The sequence below is a fragment of the Protomyctophum bolini genome (genome assembly GCF_963924005.1).
Source record: "Protomyctophum bolini genome assembly, chromosome: 18".
NCBI lineage: Eukaryota > Metazoa > Chordata > Actinopteri > Myctophiformes > Myctophidae > Protomyctophum > Protomyctophum bolini.
In genome coordinates this window covers 33,175,399-33,194,511 of record NC_137879.1, presented here as the reverse complement: position 1 = coordinate 33,194,511, position 19,113 = coordinate 33,175,399, and the positions used below count along the sequence as shown (strand labels likewise).

Below are 19,113 nucleotides of genomic sequence, written 5' to 3'. Positions count from 1 at the left end.
GCAACCTAGTTCTTGTCAATCAATTGATGTTATCTCCCATCAAATATGAACTCTAAAATATATGTCACAGTTATCTTTCAAAATCTTTCACAAAAGTCCTCCGAAATAGCTTATCTACAGTACAAGCTCACAGTCACAACGGATCGTGTTGTGAGCAAACAGATCATTATTATACATGTTTATATGTATAGTACATCCATACATCCATCCATACTGACTGACTGACTGACTGACTGACTGACTGACTGACTGACTGACTGACTGACTGACTGACTGACTATCAAACACCAGGGGCTTCTATGCATACCAGATGGACTGATTACATGTAAGTACACGCCAGTCTCAATTGTTTAAGTGTCATAATGATATGACACAATTTTGATTTGCTCTTGTATTGTTAATAATGGGAGAGATGGGATCATTGTCTCATTGTCTCATTGTTTCATTGTCAAAGTATTTGTATACTATGTACAGTGACAATAAATTGAATCTAATCTAAAAAAAAAAAAATCTAATCAGAGGGAGCCCTGCGAAATAAGATGGAACGGTGGCTTAGTACGCTTTGTAGACTAGAACAAATTAATATTCTACATGATAGAGTGGCCAGAAAAATATTTGATTGGACATAACTGTACAACGTGTATGGGCAAGCAAGAACATGTGGGTTTGCCTGCTGCCCTCTCTTCTCTTACCAAGATTTGAATGTGTAAACAAATTAACAGAGATATGGAATATCTGCAGAGAGAGAAAGCAACATGCACACACACACACACACACACACACACACACACACACACACACACACACACACAGTCTAGGTCTAGGGCCCGTAAAGGAACGGTTACAAGTCAGAGTTAACACCTTTTAGAGGAAGTGATGACTTCCTGCTGCAGTTATAGCACCAAGCTGTGTTACTGCCTCTCTTAGCCTTTCCTCCTCTGTAGACACACTACGTCTAAACACAGGACACTCAACTGAACCGTTTGTCCGCTAGGGGACTATAGGTTATCATAATAATATACCCATCAAGATCTCAAGCCAAAGTGGGATATGGCGACCAATTTGGATGGCAGTGACAATCCACCTGGTCAGGTATGTACCAGAAAGAATGTCCCTTATATAACAACGCTCAATTGTGCTGATGTTTTATGTGTGCACAGCTTTAGAGCATCTATCCAAAGTTGCATGGCTTGAAACACTGGCAGGACAGTGGCAGGTAGTGTGGTAAATATTCTTGGTTTTAAAGTATCATAAGTTAGTCAGTGTATTATTAGGTAGGTCTATTGGTAACAGTATAGCTATGATGGAGGAGCGTGACTATGTCTCAGCCGTTATAGTCACTTGTCGCATGGAACATGTTCATCACAGAAGGTGTTTCTTTTCCCCCATTTTAACCAAGTTTCAACTTGAAAGTGTTTTGTCACTTAAATTGCAGTTTCAAAAGATAATCATAAAGAAAAAGGAAAATGTCAAACAAACAAATACAGAGTGTCCTATTTGTTATGTGGGAATTGAGTGGGTGATTGGCCTGATACCCTTTGAGTCAATTTCCTTATCAACCAAAATGAGGAAGTCCCTTAATAACAAACTCCATCACTCTGAGAGTCTCCCTGTATTTCGCTTGGTTGATCCACTGTGAAACCCCCGTTGTTTTCTCAAGCTCTGCAGCAACAGTTGTAATCTATACACTGTGGTATTTTAGTATTTATTTATTCAGCACAGTATATAAACAATACAGTGAACATACAAATATAAGAAGGGTAAAGTGCTATAGAGGCAAAAAAGCCCAAGGGGCTTATACGAGGCCTCTACTAAAACACAATGAAACATTGTACAAGAAATATAGAATATCCAGAATACATGATTACAGTGTAAAAAACATGATTAGAGAAAAGAAGAGATAATACAAAGAAATATAATTAAGTGATCTGGTCAATTAAGTGGGTCCTAAACTTATGTTTGAAATGATTTAATGAAGTAGAATTAGATGAGATTGCTATATGTATTCTATAGCTGGGCCCCCCTGTATCTGATGGAGAACTGACACAGACCAGTACGGAACTTTGGGAGATGTGTAAATGATTTGACTGTCTCGTATTGAAGTGGTGCACATCGCTGTTGAACTGGAAAGAAGTCTTTACATGGCAAAGGAAATGAAACTGGCTGGTACGATACTTTGAAAGTAAAGTTGCCGGTTTGGTATACTGTATTTGGTAAAATATTGAGTTGTTGTGAAAAGAGGGGCAGAATGAGCAGACCAATCACTGTATGTGGCAATCAACCAGCATTTTCGGTGAGACCGAAATACATGCTTGCCAAGGACTTTTCACAGCACTGTTTGTATACAAAACCTGTCAGGCTGTCAGTATATATACCATATTAGACCAGCAGTGTGCACCATTGTTGTTGGTGCGTTCCATAATGTTATAACACGACACATTCTGTACAGTGATCTTTAATGATTGTTATTTCAAAAGGAAATTGGTGAAATAGCTTGGATTGACTGTTCGTTTTCTGTTGTTACTACATTGTTTCCTGCATTGTGTCACTGTGATAACAAGGCATGTTATAACTCTGTGTTGCAGATGCAAGGCTCACCAATGTTCAGACCAAAACACGTAAAATATAACTTTATTTCAATCATCAGTGTGATTCAGATATATTAAGTACAGTTTATTGTCTGAAATGTTATATTTTATTTCATATGAGATTTCAGTAACATGCCCACGTAAACATTAACTTCCAATACCACACCTGTTTTGCTCTCAGGGTTCGCCCGGTCATATCACCCCGAGTCATGTACGTAGACTCGGGGTGACAAGAAGAAGAGACAAGAAGGTAGGTGTCACTCTTAAGGCTAGTCCTTGCAAAGAGTTGCATTGGCCTTCATGCTGTTCAAACTAAATGTCGGCCATTATTTTATTTCTTAAACCCTATACTTGGTTTGTTCTTCAGGGCTTTATACTAGTGACATTTTTGTTTCTCTTCTACATTAAATATCACTCAGACAATCATTTTAATATCAAATAAACACATAAAGTTCACTTCATGTGTTTTTTATTTTGTATCTATCAATGTGTTTATTTAAGTTCTGAGTGCTGCTCTCAAATAGAAACTTTTCCCTTTCTATCTTAATTTCATGACACCTCTTGATCCTTGATTCTCTTCAGGACTTTAAGGACGATGAAAACCCAGAGGAGAAAGTCAGAAGACATAAGGAACAGGAGGTATATGTCTTTATACCTTTCAATACGGAAAGGCATCTGTATCATTTTAGATGTATCTAAATAGCAACATTAATATTATTTTATTATTATTATTATTTTGGAGAACAAAACGAGGTTTTTTTTAGAAAACAGTTTTTGAACAGACCTCAGGTCCAAATTTGTGTTCAGTCTGTGTTCACTGACAAATTGTCATTCCTGTAAAGTGTAAAGACTTCGTGCCAACGTATTAATCTGTCTATTTCAGCTGAAACCCTTGTATAAGGAACTGTTGTACACCATCAAGCATAAATTGGGGAAACCGGCATCAGCTACGGATTTTACAGACGTCGAGCTTCGCAAATACATCAGGGAGGTAAAGGCAGCTAGACTAATACACTGAACCACACATGTCTCACACATGACCCTAGTCCTGCTGTATACATGTACACTTGGCTGGCTATGGTTGAAGTTTAGCCGGGCGATATGGATCGAATAAAATATATTATTGATATTGCAACAATAGTATCGTATAATGATAATAATCAATGATAATATCAAATGTATTTATTCTCTCAAAAACGTAAAAAAAAGAAATAGCAGATGTGCAGAAGGCTCACAAAGTGTTGAGATGCAACATGCTTGTAGATCTTAGATTTTAGAATATTTTTGGACAGGAAAATACAACACTTATGCCATACATTGTTATACCACCCCAGACACTATCTAGTCACATATCACGATATCAATGTAATATAATTATATTGCCCACGCAGCCCTCAAAATAACTTACACAAAATAATGACTGACAGGGATCGTTGCCAGCTGGTGTTAGACTCTCTTCTCTCTCTCTCTCTCTCTCTCTCTCTCTCTCTCTCTCTCTCTCTCTCTCTCTCTCTCTCTCTCTCCCAGGCATTCAGCATGACAGAGTCAGAACACAGTACTCTAATGGAGAAAGTAGAGAACACAGAGGTGAGAACAATCATCATTTACTAATCTGTATCCCCCCCCCCCCCCCCCTTTTTTAGCAAAGATTTTACTTTTTTATTATTCATTGAACAGAGATGGTGATAATGTAATTGAGATGCCAATGACAGCCAAGCATGGTTTTACACAAGGCTTATGTTATGTTGTGTTGGAATAATGCTCTGCCTGCCCTGCACAGCCTCCTGTGTACTGTCTGATGGCCACGGTGAAGGAAGCCAAAGGTATCCTGGGAAAAGACATCAGTGGTAGGTATCCTTTCATGAAGTGAGCTCAGTCTCCCCAATGATTGCGATTTCATTCATCATTCGAATGTCTAAAGACAGAGAGTTCTGCATGTGTGTATGAGGCCTGTAGTACGAGTATACATTAAAGTGAATGTTGGATCGCACATAGATATAAGGAAGCCATATTTAAAGGGCCCACCTTGTTGAGAGCATGAGCTGACGGTGATTGGAGTGTAGAAAGCAATTAGCAGAGCTGTGATCGGTGTGGAAAAGCGTGCATGGTTGAAAACAATCAGCAGACGTATGTCTCCTGTGTCCATGCATAAACTAACCTGGTGTTTCATGTTGGATTGATTGATTGATTAATTGATTGATTGATTGATTGATTGAAGTATTTATTAACAATTTGCAGAATTACAGTACATTTCAAGTACAACTCAATACAAAAACTGTCAACTGTGAGTGGACGACACCATAAAGTATTAAACTTGTTTACAAGAGGGTCCACCATTTTCAATTCATCATAACATTTAGAGACGTACAAATTATACACTTATATATATAGCCAAAAACAGGAAATCATCATAGAGGATGTAAAAAGGGGAGATAAAAAGTATATTCCCATGAAGTGCAACGATTCAAATAAGTGGCCAGCTGCTTCGTGGTTTAATTCTTGACAGTTGTATAGTACGATGAATGTATATTAACAATAAGCCTAATTCATAGAGTTGTGGAGTTTAGATGATCAAACAAAGCTGAGCTATATCCACACTTTTCCTGGGCTGTGTGTGCTCCAGTTCCTGTCGATTTGATCCAATGAAAGCCAATGAAACTGGTCAGATGACCAATGATATCCAATGAAATCAACAGGAACTGGATCACACACAGCCCAGGAAAAGTGTGGATAGGTTTCCTCTCAGGATTGATGTTTCCAACAGACCTCTGGTGCATCTCCACAGGTTTCAGTGACCCGTACTGTCTACTGACCATCATGGAGGACGAGAAGGAGAGTCGCACAAGGCGCTCCAGAGCCAAACCCCGTAAATTCATCGTGAAGGACGTGGTTTCAGACGATAAAATCTTCTCCACGGAAATAAAGAAACAGACTCTGAATCCTATTTGGAACCAGACCTTCATTATGTGAGTCTGTTTTATACTCGCAGAAAATAGCAGATCTACAAGTGCGCTTGTGGATTGGATAATGTTGGCACACGACACCAATGTACTAAAGAGTGTGTGTGTGTGTGTGTGTGTGTGTGTGTGTGTGTGTGTGTGTGTGTGTGTGTGTGTGTGTGTGTGTGTGTGTGTGTGTGTGTGCGTGCGCGCGTGTATGTGCGTGCGTGTATGTGCGTGCGTGCGCGTGTGTGTGTGTGTGTGTGTGTGTGTGTGTGCGTGCGTGCATGTGTGTGTGTGTCTTTCATCTCTGACCACAGAGAATTTGAGGACAGTGCGGGTGCCAGCTTCCATCTGGAGATGTGGTAAAGACACTCACCCAACTCGTCTTTGTCTGAACTATGTTATCACTATTTGTCTTCTCCATTTTAATCATCATTTTAATATCAACTGTCGACATTTTAGGGATAAGGACGAAGAGGTATCTCTTTCACAGCAACTGGAGGAGTTCAACTTTCGTAATATAAAGAGGTACTATACCTGTCTCTTATACATTCCAGCAAGGTAGATGCATGTGACCTATAGCAGGACATAATGGACATTAGAGAAGCTCTTACTGTGTCTCTTGCATGTTTTAGAATGATAAAGGATGCCAAAAAAGAGAAGGGCGCGGATGACTTCCTGGGGAATCTTGTCTTAAAGCTACAGGTATAGAACATTTCCTGTTTTTTTTTTAGCTCTGCTTGTTTTGTCCCAGCCTAATAATGTGTAATACAAATAGTGACTTGTACAAAGTACTATTTGACCTCCTGCTTGGGTGTTTACGAATCTGTCAATGTTCAGGATCTTCACTGCACCGAGGATCACTGGTATGACCTGGAGCCAAAGACAGAAACATATCCTGACAGGGGCAAGTGCCATCTGAACCTCAAGTTCATCCACAAAGAAGTGAGTTTTATACAGCCTTTTTTTTTTGGTCAAATATGTTTTTCAGAATAAAGGCGCTAGAGTGCCAATTAAGCAGATGGGAAGATTTTACTCTGAAAAGCCCCGCCTTCCATCCCCCCCCCACATCAGTGTTTTGCTCAAAACCATGGAGAGCGCCGTAGCAAGATAGCAAGATTTGTCGGCCCGTAAACAAGGAAGTGAACGGCTGCGCGAATGTGCAGGCGTTCAAAATTGATTTATTAGAGAAGACGTATGTATACATATGTTTATAGCGTCATAAGTGTTAAGAATAACAGATTACAAAATGTAATAGTTCTGCAATGCACATTCTTGTACAGGAAAAGAAAGAATAAAAGTGGACTTAAAAGAAAACCCTCAATCCCTCCCACCCATACTGTTCAGTCACATAACATAATACAAATTAAATGTGGCCATGGAAAACAAAAATGACAAAGTTGATGATAGAGAGTGGACCACACCAATGGTGCCCTATGCTGTCCATCAAGTGCAGACAGTCTGTTACTATTCAGGTAACAAATGAGGGGCAGCCAAACCTTCTCAAATTGTGTCTCTTCTTTTTTGAAGGAGTATACCTTATTCTTTCGAGGTGAAGTGTACTAGTCATTTTCATTGACTCAATGTGTCAATTTTCTTTTTTACTGTAACCTGACCATCTGAGAGACGTTGTATAAAGGATATATAAATATGTCTTTCATGTTTTGTGTGACTGACAGAGAGATATGACACTGAGTGCTGGTAGAGATGCCTATGTCAACTACTGTGGAATTCTACAGCAGTTTGTTCAGGCCTACATAGCTACACAACAGGTAAGTCCTTTATGTGGCACTTATAGACAGCCTTTTCACCTTAAACCTTGTTTTATTTTCTCTTATACTGTAATCCCTCATCCTCATTTTGCCCAAAAATAGCAGATCTACACAACCGCTTTGAACGTTATCAACCGATAATCACCAGTAGGATATACGTCTTATTACTCGAACGCAATCGAGCCAACATGGTGAAACTGACTTACGTGGTCGGTTAGGGTTAGTATAATAGTCGGACAACGTGACCATTACCAGGTCGGACGTCCTCCGCGTTTTCCTAATCGCAGCCAGACGGCTCCAGGTGAGCCTGCTTGCTCGATTGCAATCATGGTAATAATTATTAACCTGCTGGTGATTATCGGTCGATTTTCATACGAATCCGTTGAGCACGCAACCAAGTGTGAATTAGTTTACACCACACTGGAGTATGAATATGGAAGATTGAAATGTCTGCCGTGTGTATAGTCCTACGGCGATAAGATGAACAGTGCAATGCATACAACACTTTATATATCTCTCTCTCTCTCTCTCCCTCTCTCTCTCTCTCTCTCTCTCTCTCTCTCTCTCTCTCTCCCTCTCCCTCTCTCGCTCCCTCTCTCTCAGGGTTGTGATCCATGGAAGGGGGAGTTGTGTGCTGAGGCCCAGGTCCTGTTGGAGCTCTATGCCACTCAGAACGACCTCTCACCTTTCCTGCAGGACTTGGCGTAAGCATCCTCATCTTATATTAACATTGACTTCAATATTGTACAAACCTTTGTATCTCCATATTTCGTCTTTTTATGTCCCCCCCCCCCCCCCCCCCCATTAATCAGTGCACTGTTTTATAAATTACTTCGTTGTATGGCAGCGTGTGTCATGGGGACACGTTGTGTGAGCTTGTAGATCTTCCATTTCCGTGCACCATGTTGAAAGTGCATATAGTCTGCCTGAGGGTTCATATTAGTCTCTGTGCCTTTGTTGGTGTGTGTGTGTGTGTGTGTGTGTGTGTGTGTGTGTGTGTACCCCTGACAGGAAGTGGGTCGCCTACAGTAAGCTGTACCAGACGTTAGAGGTGGACTCCTCTGTGCTTTTCCAGCAGATCACCAGCATCGAGTACCACTGGCGCCAGCAAGAGCTGCCTTACCAGCAGGTAATGCGATACGATACGATACGATACGATACGATACGATACGATACGATACGATACGATACGATACGATACGATACGATACGATACGATACGATACGATACGATACGATACGATACGTATTCGCCATGCAATTCCTTGGAACACAGGGTTGACACTATGGCCGGTGAATAACATGTTGGGGCATGATGCAGAGTTGCCCAAACTGCAAATGAGTGAGGAGTCTGCTATAAACACAACACGAGATATATAGCTAGACACACTAGCTATAAACACAACACGCGAGATCACAACAATGGTATCGGCTAACACAGAAATTGTGGTATCGGGATCGGATTGGGAACGAAAAAAGTGTATCGGACATCCCTACTTGCAACCATTATCCCCAATGGCAGTTGCAAAGAGTTGCATTGGTGCGGTTGACCTTAAAACTGTTTTGTTCGTTGATGCGCGTTTGGCCTTAAGGGTCTACTACACTGTAAAATCCTCCTCATTTAACTCTGGGAGTGTACAAATGTGAACCTGTGAACTTGAAACTGAAAACATGAAACTTTGTCTCTGTTGTGTGCTTACTGCTTATACATACATAGAAAAAGGAACTTGGGGACTCTTTACATGACTTCCTGCATTACGCACTACACCTGGTGTCCAAATACAGAGATGTCTTCCCTCAGAGCGCTACTCTTAAACTACAGACATTGCTCAGGTATATGTCATTGTTGTCACCTTGCTCTACATGAATCTATTCTATTATCAACCCATAATGTTCAGGATATGGGAGTAACAAACAAATACAATGGTCGTCAAATGCACTTTTCCCCCAGAATTCTGATGCAGATTTGTAAGACCCAGGCCTTTCAGAGACTGAACCCAGCCCAATTTGAACTCCAGAATGAGGTCACTGATGCTGTGCAGGTTAGTAACTCACTCTATGACTTAAATAGAGGGTATGCACATGCATGAAGTGAATGGCAAATCGAGTGGCAAATCGAGTGGCAAAGTGAGTGACAAAGTCAGTTTAATGTCGTTTAACATTGTTTAATGCAATGAAATACAACTTTTCTGTTTTCTGGATGTGTGGGTTGTCGAGGCCAGAAAGTAGTTTTTTGCCACTCAGTAGACGTTCCTGCATAACTTCCGGGTTTGATGATGATGTCACGTAACCTGACGCTGCCAGATCCAAGAAGCTTGCTACACAAATTTGTTTCACAGCTTATTGGGATCTGGGATCTCGGGAGCAAATTCGATGACGGGGCTGTTCCTTTTTTTCAAGATACTTGGTAGATGATTGGATGTGACCGTGATCTATCACCGTATGGGCATATGATGGAATTTGCTGGTCAGTTTTAAGCACTTGAACCCTAACATACGTATCTATTCTGGGGAGAACATTCATATCAGCGAAAATAGCAGATCTGCAAGCGCTCCATCTAGTATAGACCCCTAGGGATACCTTGGTCGACTAAGTATATAGGGTTTAAGTGTGGTCAAGTTGCACAGTGAACCTTCTTATTACTAGGGGTCAAGTTTTTTTTATTTCTTCCTAAGGAAGGGACAGAGGAGTGGTTCACCATCAAGAAGGGCTTGTATCAGCCCATGACTAAGGTAAATGGTCCGGAGGTGCTTCTCACTTGGTTTCAAGTTATTTCTGCTTTTCATTCATTCATTTGTCATATTCCTTTTCTGTGTCATATCCATATTATGTCCAGGACCTGTCGGAGACTGTCAAAGCCCTCATCAAGTTGACCGAGGAGGTGCAACAAGACATCAAACACAGCAAGGATGTGTGGAATAAAATATTTGTTAGGTACAGCATGCTGGAGAGAAGACGCATATAGGAGACTGGTATTCAACTAGCATTAATGTTGTTGCTCATGCTCATGCATAGATATGGCAACGTCATATGTCTTGTCTTCACAGCACTGTTCAAATGGACTTGTTCACTATCGTCTATCAGAAGCTGGAGTCTTTAGTAAGTGCCAATAGCCATTTAATCATCTTGGTTCTCATAATTGCCAGCATGGTCTTTCTATTTAAGTTGCTATCTCTCTCTCTCTCTCTCTGTGCCCTCCTCCTCTCTTCTGTTCCTCTGCAGTTAGCTGCGGAGGTCAGGAACACGTTGTCGTTGCTGGAGGGACATATGGACCAGGGTCTAGCAAACAGTCTCTCCCCCCTTTACCAGCTTCTGCAGGTCATACACAAAGACAAGGCCTTCTTACAGAAGAGGTTAGGAAACCTTTAAGTCACGCAATCATGTTCATATCGCAGCACATTCTAACAGCATTTGGGACAAGACCTCACAAGATCTACAGAAGACCCGCAAAAGATGAAAGTGCTGAAATATAAATGCCTAATACTTGCAAAAGCTTCACAAAAGCTTTGCAAACACTTGGTTCACGTTACAACAGCGCCACAGTGGAGACATTGTCATTCTATTTTTTAATTGTTACAGGAATAAGTTAATGGAGCTAACAGACTTTCATGAAGGGTTCAGAGACGCTCTTCCCTATTGGTTGAACAAGGCCTTCAGCACGACCAAGGACAGGGTGGAAAAAGCTGTACTGGTAGACCAGGTAAGGTGCACTCTTTGTGATGTATACAGCATATTGGTTGTTTCACTAGTAAGAGACCACATTACGACCAATTACGTTTAGCAGTTTATTGAAACAAAATGAGATGAATGTGGAATGGGATGAGGAACCCAAGGTTAGGACGTCACTGCCCCCTTGGATTCCTAGAGAAATAGAGACAGAAGACCCATATGTTTGGTCTGTTGTGAAGCAGAACAAACAAGCCGGCCGAGAGATCACAGGTGTATTTATACTGTGATGAATGATTGCAGCAAGGATTGGCTGTGGTGTGAGTGGAGGCAGGTGAAGTGGATACGGGTGATTGTAAATGGGGAGTGGCTAATGAGTGAGGGCAAGTGTGGTAGATACTAGGGAAGCGATTGAGAACGGGGAGTGGCTCATTTTTTATTGGGTGGATTGGATTGTGTGATAAAAAAATGTCATACCTCAATTGTATGCCAAATACCTACATAAGTCATGAATATGACTATGGGGTTCACACTTGTTATTTCATATGTTCAAGTATAGCAATAGTGATAACAGCACATTATAGGTCAACTTATTTTACTTTCCACAGACCATATGCAGCAGACATGAGAGCTCTGGCCACGTTCGGTAGTTTAGACAGATGTCCTGTCACCTGTGTTGTGTTCATAGACGGTTGTGTCCACTCTCAAACGAGCACCAGCTGATAGCAAACTCCACCTGCCCCGGAAGTTTTATTTACCCGGCCAGGGGCAGGTGGAGGTGGGCAACCCTTGGTGTCAACGGCTGACTTTTAACCCCATCCATAAATGAATCCTATAATCACAACGTTTTAATATTCATAATTCAACCTGCAGCTGCAACCCCTGCAGTCCGGGCCAATACCCATCAAGCACAGCTCGTCAGCGGTGGACCTGGTGGCGTGCATACAGCCAATCTGCCAGATGTGGGAGCAGCTGGCCTGGCCTGACCCCGAAGAAGCCTTCATGCTAATGGTCAAGCTAACCGAGGTACTGTACTGTACTGTTTCCCAAACACTGGGTCGGGACCCACATGTGGGTCGCGGACACATTTTTATGGGTCCTACATTTTGTTTTTAATTATTATCATTTCAAAAAAAGACTTAACAAATTCCATAAATTAGAATGTTTTTATTTTCACTACTTTCGGTCCCAGGCGAACGTCTAATCTCTCTTCTGGGTCGCGGGCTAAAAGGTCTGGGAACCACTGCTGTATACTGCATATATGACCCACTCTGTAATGTTCACTGTGACACATTTTTCACGTTGTCTCGTCTTTTCAGGATGTGTGCAAGATCATGGCAACCTACTGCCATATGCTGAAGGAGAAGGTCAGGAAACTGTCTAGGAACTCGGACCACGGCAGTGCCATCAACATGGTGAGCAGACAGACATAGAGGCCAGCCTGTTCTGCATCCAAACACTTATTGAGCTGTGTGCTTTCACGTGAAATGTATACCCATTCTGCAAACTGTTACTAAATACTTCAAGCAATCAATCAAGCAATATCTTGTGCTTTCCTTTCCGAAAGGAGTAAGTAAACCACCAAATGTCCCCCCACTTGATCCCCTCTGATTGGCCTTGCACTGACTATAATAGAGATTTATTTGTAGGCATTTTTAGGCAGACTGTAATGTTTTGCTGTATATGACCGTCATATACAGCAAAACATTACAAATAATGCCTACAAATACTGTACTGTATTCCTCATATTATGACGTACTGTACCGTAAATCCTTCCTCTTGTACTACGTAGCTCCGTTACTCAAACAGTTAGAGTCAAGAATCTAACTGCTGTGCTGCCTCCGGGCGACTGATCTATCTAATCTATCTCTATGTCTGCAGCTGTGCGTGGTGGTGAACGACCTCGAGTATCTGCGGTCGTTCGTGGACCGCCTTCACACCCAGCTGAACTGGGCGGGGCTTCAGGAGCAAACGCGCACGGTGCTCGCAGAGAGCCAGTTCCACAACACGCTGCCGTCGCAGCTGGAGCAGGCCCAGACGCTCCTCAGACGAGAGATACGCTCTGCTCTGAACACTCTGGGGAAACAGGTGGCTGGGGATGACCAGACGTTATCTGTATACATGAACCCATTCTGACCTGAGAGCAGATTCTAAAAATGTCTTCTACATCCTGACAGTTTTCATTCTGACCTGAGATCAGATTCTAAAAAATGTCTTCTATGTCAGTCGCTCTTCGATTTTTCAAAAATAGCAGACCTATACAAGCTCGTAGCGCGCCACTCGGTGGCGCGCTGTGAGCTTGTAGATCTGCTATTTTTTCATGCTTCTGTAGTACAGTTACAGCATGTACAGTTAACCTCACAACTCAACACTGTGAGCTTGTACGTCAGCAAATGTTGAGTGGTGCAAAAACTCCTATAGACAGCTATGTGTGTGGCAGACACAGACACACACAGGCCAGGTAGGAGGGCTTGTACAGTACAGTACAGTACAGTACAGTACAGTACAGTACAGTACAGTACAGTACAGTACAGTACAGTACAGTACAGTACAGTACAGTACAGTACAGTACCACTCACTTCAGACGGGTCTGATTTTTACTATTCTTTGTTTTACTTTTCGCCTTTAACGTCATTCCCAAAATAGGGATTGGTCACGAATTGATTGTTTTATTTTATTACTGGTTATAGTTTATTATCGGTTATATATATATTTTTTCAATAATATTTTTATTGATTTTTACATCATTCAACATTTTGACAAAGACAAGACAGGAGAAAACAAACAAAACAAACAAACAAAAACAGACAGCTCAGCTCAGACATGTTGTTGAACAAAGGACACAGTTATACCCATTACCTACCTAATAAAATACAAAAATAATATACAAATATGGACACATTCAGTTTGGTGCTTGAAAGTCTAGATGGGTTAACAACTCCAGAGAAGATTATAGAAAATAAAAGATGTGCATATATTACATACATACATACATTATCGGTTATATTTTTGAAACAATCAAATTCATCAGTTCGATTGACTGTCTAGTTTTATCCATTCGTCTCCCTCACACAGCTGAACACAGACATTGAGACTCATATAAGGAGCATGGGCACGCGGAGGAGGATTCCCTCCAAGTCCATTGAGGATGTAAGTATACCAGTGTTGCTTTTGGCAGCAAATTTAGATTTTAGTTTAGTCACATAGTGACTTATAGGGCCGATTCATACTCCTATTTTACCGCTGTTTCGGCGCTGCAGTGCCGAAATGATTTCGGCTCGTCAGAAATGTTCAGTAGCACCGAAGAGCCGACTTTAGGACGGTACCCGGGGGGGAACCGTGATGGTGTCGAAAAATGGCTGATTTTACACTGCGGCTTGTAGATCGGCTATTTTCAGCATGCAACCAAGTGTAAAATGACTTCTAGTACTGGATATTTTGTCCACTATAGTCCCTTCCTAACATTTTAGTCTAGTTTAAATTTGTTGACGAAATTGTCAATATATTTAGTCTTACTTTTAGTCATCGTAGCTTAGTTTTCACGTAGTTTCCATTTAGTTTTCGTCAGTGAAAAAGGATAGCCGACGAACATCTGTTTCCCAAACATAGGCCCGGTACACAACTTCCCATTCTATCTACTTTTACATGCTTACTTTTCTGCTTCAGGCCGTTGGCCCTCTGATGAAGTACCTGGAGAGAGAGCTGCATTACATGAATGAAAACCTGGTGCAGGAGAACTTCAACAGGTAGGTAGGCTATGGCACCTCCTTCCAGCTGAAGTCAATTGGGATATGATCATCAGGCTGAGACCTATCTTGCCCAAATTTGGAGTCATTACACTACAGTATGTAATTGAAATGTCAACTGACATCATGACATAGAATAGATGACTGGTATCAGAGGCTGGCCACATGAATGAGATCAATATTGAGATCACAAATTTGAAGACACAGCTTTTGTCCACACACGTCTCATAATTAGGTCAAATTTACAATTCAAACTTTACTTCATTTAGCCACATGCAGTTGACATGCTCTTATCCAGAGTGCAAAATCAGTCAACAGGTGACAGGTTAAAGTCAACAATGTAATGCTTCAAAGATACTAGGATACTTGGTAAACATCAAAACCTACAGTACTGTAAAATTATTCAAGTTAAAGGAAAGAGGAGTGCAAGGCATATAAGTCACATCTGCTGGTGGCATGCAGTCGGAATATTGCAATAATTGTATTTTGTTCCCGCATCAAGTTTGCTGACCCCTCTATGGATGAACTCAGTGAAGACCATCTACCAAATGATGACTCAGCATCCACACCAAGAAGGGCTCATGGTGTTCTGTCAGAGATTGGAGTATACTCTTGAGGTCGGTCCACAACCCTAGCAGTTTATCCAAGACTATAGACACATGTACAATCGGTAACGGTGCCCACACATGCCCTTGGGAATTACCGAGTTACTATGCTTAAAACCTTTACTATATGTGTTTCATAGATATCACACATACCCTTCATTTGATTGAATGTATTGTATTTCAGTGCCTCGAGCAATGCTTTCACGCAGAGGGCATCGGCCTTCCACTGGAAGACCTCCACACCGAAGACTACAAGGTACGTAGCTATGAGTTGCCCATCTACAGCAGGGATACTCAAATAGATTTTAAGATTTACCTGTGGGCCACATTACAAAAATGGCAAGGGGCCAGTAGATACAATTACGACATTAATGATACTTGATAACTTCTCTCTTTCAATTGCTTTATTTTCGCAAAATGTATCAAAGTACAATGTGCATGCACACAATATGTAAATAAATAAATGTGTTACATTTTCTTGCATAAACACAAAGAGCTGTTTCCATAACTGCACAAATTATTGCACATAACATGAGTAGCTGTTATAATAACATAACATGAGTAGCTCTTTGCCTGCCTGCCTGCCTGCCTGTCTGTCTGTCCATGAGTAGTTATTTGTCTGTCTGTCAATGAGTAGCTGTCTTACTGTCTGCCTGTCTATGAGTAGCTGTCTGCCTGCCTGTCTATGAGTAGCTGTCTGTCTGCCTGCCTGCCTGTCCAATTGTCCATGAGTAGCTGTCTGTCTGCCTGTCTGAGTAGCTGTCTGCCTGCCTGCCTAATTGTCCATGAGTAGCTGTCTGTCTGCCTGTCTATGAGTAGCTGTCTGCCTGCCTGCCTAATTGTCCATGAGTAGCTGTCTGTCTGCCTGTCTATGAGTAGCTGTCTGCCTTCCTGCCTGTCCAATTGTCCATGAGTAGCTGTCTGTCTATCTATGAGTAGCTGTCTGCATGCCTGCCCAATTGTCTATGAGTAGCTGTCTGTCTGTCTATGAGTAGCTGTCTGCCTTCCTGCCTGTCCAATTGTCCATGAGTAGCTGTCTGTCTGTCTATGAGTAGCTGTCTGACTGCCTGCCTGTCCAATTCTTGCATGAGTAGCTGTCTGTCTGTCTGCCTGTCTATGAGTAGCTGTCTGCCTGCCTGCCAGCCAGCAAGTTGGTTAACAGAAAATACATTGTTATGGCTGAGTAAAATAAAATACAATAAACACAATTTGCCTGAAAATAGATTACCCAGCTATGTTTTCATGAAAAAAAATTAGTAGTGATATGGCTGACTGAGTAAAATAAAACAATCTACCTGAAAATAGATAGCTATAAGTGAAGAGCAATTTCCGCAATTTCCGCAATTACCATTTCCGCAATTTCCATTTCAATTTCATTTCCTCAATTTCCTCAATTTCCATTTCCACCATTTCCGCAATTTCCGCAATTACCATTTCCGCATTTCCACAATTTCCGCAATTTCCACAATTTCCATTTCCACCATTTCCGCAATTTCCATTTCCGCAATTTCCGCAATTTCCATTTCCATTTCCAACTATTAATGGCAGCTGGGTTTCATCATTCAAATAAAATAGAATTCTGTCCGTTTAGCTATAAAATTATGTCAGGGAATAGGGATACACAGTATATGTCTTTCATTTGCATTGCATCTCCCCCCCCCCCCCCCCCCAAGCTTTTATTTTCGTTCGAGTAATAGTACAACTCTAATAGTATTACTTATAATAATGTAATTAAAGATAACTTCATTCAGATTTTTATTTCATTTTCCAGATTTATTTTTCTTCTTTTTTTTAGATTTTCATTGGTGGGCCAGTCATAATGGTCCCGCGGGCCTGCACTATTAAACCAAAGCAGGTGGTTTCAGTGTCCGTTTTCTCTCTTTCCCACGCAGAGTCTGAAAGTTCAGTTGACACACAACTGTCTCAGCAGTGAGCAGCTCGTGGAGAAATTCCTAGAGAAGAAAGTATGGGACCAGGTGAGGTCCATAATGTCATTCGAGAAAAGATCTGTGGATGGATGCGTTTTTTTTTGTTGCTCATTCTTAACCACTTAAACCAGATTTTAGCATTGTACGATGGTATCACCCTGCAAAAACAGCATATCTACAAGTTATCTATCGATCTTGGCACAAAAAGTGTGTTGAAAGTGGTTAAAGCCATATCTTTCCATGCTCTATGCACGTGTGCTGTAGAAAGTGTACAATCGAGAGACGTACGGTGCCGTCACGCTCCTCACATCCTACAGCAGATCAGACCACAGACTGCGTGTTGAGGTTTTGAACGCAGTCAACCTCCTGCCACTAGACTCCAATGGTGAGAGCACACTGAAGCCAAGCTACTGTAATTGGTGGACAGTCTGGACACATATACTGTACTGTATTATTGTACATATACACTGTCTATTTGCCATTGCATCCATGACACTTTGATGGTACATTCTCGTGCAGGTTCTAGCGATCCATTCGTGCAGTTGTGTCTGGAGCCTCGGCATGTCTTCTTCGAGGTGGAGCCTCGCCGTACCCAGATCAAGGCTTGCGACCTCAACCCCCTGTTTGAAGAGGCCTTTGAATTGTATGTCGTTGCCGTTCGTCTCAGGCCAGCTTATACCAACGGTCTTCTCCAATGGTTTTTGTCATGCCTCTTCTTAAAGGGGGTGTATAAGCGATATGTTTTTTTGTAAAGAAAGAAGTTAAATCACCACTGAAGAGTTTATTCGGTATGTCTTGACCCGTGAACAGGGACAGGGTCTGACATCCCTGTCGCACAGCTGCTGTGAGGGGCCTGACATCCCTGTAACTGATTACCACAAATATCACTTACATTACACCCCCTTCAACTTACGTTTTCTTCACCCTCATCTCAGAGTCTCATTCATGTTGTTGGTTTGACAGGGAACAGGGCCATATTGACATTACTGCGAATGCACAAAGGCAGCACCGGCCAACCAATTCCCCCCATTTCTCTGTCCACATAATGCATTTTGTTCTCCCTTTTCCATTCCTCGCTGTATAACAGCATGGTATCACTGGAGCAGTGCCGGGCTCTGGGGGCATGCCTGGTGGTGACGGTTCTGGACCATGACACCCTGAGCTCCGATGATTTTGAGGGCGAAGCGTTCCTGGCCCTGAAGGCCGTGCCGGGAGTCGGCGGAGGAGGAGGCGATGAGGCCGATGGACACACCTCCCAGCCGGACGCCACCCCTGCTCAGATGCGCCTTCCCCTGATGCATCCCAAGCCCAATGGTATGTCATAAGCCCCTCCACACACACCGTCTGCGAACACCGCGCGTCAAAACAGCCGCCTCCGTTATTTTTCAATTAACCTATCCCACACTGGCGGCGTCCGACGCGCGTTCATGCTTCGCCTGACGCTCCGATACGGCCACTGATCTATTTTCCACGTCGCTGCACACCCGGTGTGTGCTGGGCTTTACTTGGTGACACAGTCGAATGACCAAGAAGGAAGGCACTGGAGCGTTCCCGTTTTGGGCATGTCAAATAGCTAAAACAGCCGATCTACCATTGTGAGCATTTAGATCTGCTATTTTTTAAACAGAACTTAAAAGTGATTACCGGTAAATCATGTTTTTGAATGAATTATAACACTTCTAAACAATTCATTGTGGAACACAGGAACTCATTGTGTATCTCAATTAATGTCTTTTCTTTCTTCCAGATGACAGCTTGAAGTTGCTGGAGTCCAGGAAAGGCGACAAGGAAGGACTGGCCTTTGTGAAGAAGCGCAGATACAGAGAGAAACAGTCCAAGGAAGGCGTTCAACTATAGTTCAAGAAA

At 42.0% G+C, this 19,113-nt stretch overlaps 1 protein-coding gene across 1 annotated transcript; it reads left to right on the top strand.

Annotated features, from left to right (window-relative positions):
* Window positions 1-964: 964 nt before the first annotated feature.
* Window positions 965-19,106, top strand: unc13d (unc-13 homolog D (C. elegans)). The gene is made up of 34 exons (XM_080789018.1): window positions 965-1,092; window positions 2,586-2,618; window positions 2,770-2,838; window positions 3,171-3,227; window positions 3,472-3,579; window positions 4,116-4,175; window positions 4,369-4,435; window positions 5,374-5,554; window positions 5,848-5,892; window positions 5,993-6,058; window positions 6,166-6,235; window positions 6,371-6,475; window positions 7,210-7,302; window positions 7,906-8,006; window positions 8,314-8,431; window positions 9,020-9,135; window positions 9,254-9,344; window positions 9,978-10,034; window positions 10,139-10,236; window positions 10,350-10,401; window positions 10,525-10,655; window positions 10,882-11,002; window positions 11,842-11,994; window positions 12,288-12,383; window positions 12,850-13,056; window positions 14,044-14,118; window positions 14,635-14,714; window positions 15,217-15,331; window positions 15,504-15,575; window positions 17,212-17,295; window positions 17,512-17,632; window positions 17,767-17,890; window positions 18,335-18,561; window positions 18,995-19,106. The coding sequence occupies exons 1-34, from the start codon at window positions 1,051-1,053 to the stop codon at window positions 19,102-19,104; spliced, it is 3,345 nt and encodes a 1,114-aa protein (XP_080645144.1). The 5' UTR covers window positions 965-1,050; the 3' UTR covers window positions 19,105-19,106.
* Window positions 19,107-19,113: the final 7 nt, after the last annotated feature.

Excerpts from the sequence above, each read along its gene's own strand:
- unc13d (XM_080789018.1), top strand. The coding sequence starts at position 1,051 with ATGGCGACCAATTTGGATGGCAGTGACAATCCACCTGGTCAG. Across the intron at positions 17,296-17,511 it reads AGAAGAAAGTATGGGACCAG|AAAGTGTACAATCGAGAGAC; the intron begins GTGAGGTCCATA and ends CGTGTGCTGTAG. Across the intron at positions 18,562-18,994 it reads GATGCATCCCAAGCCCAATG|ATGACAGCTTGAAGTTGCTG; the intron begins GTATGTCATAAG and ends TCTTTCTTCCAG.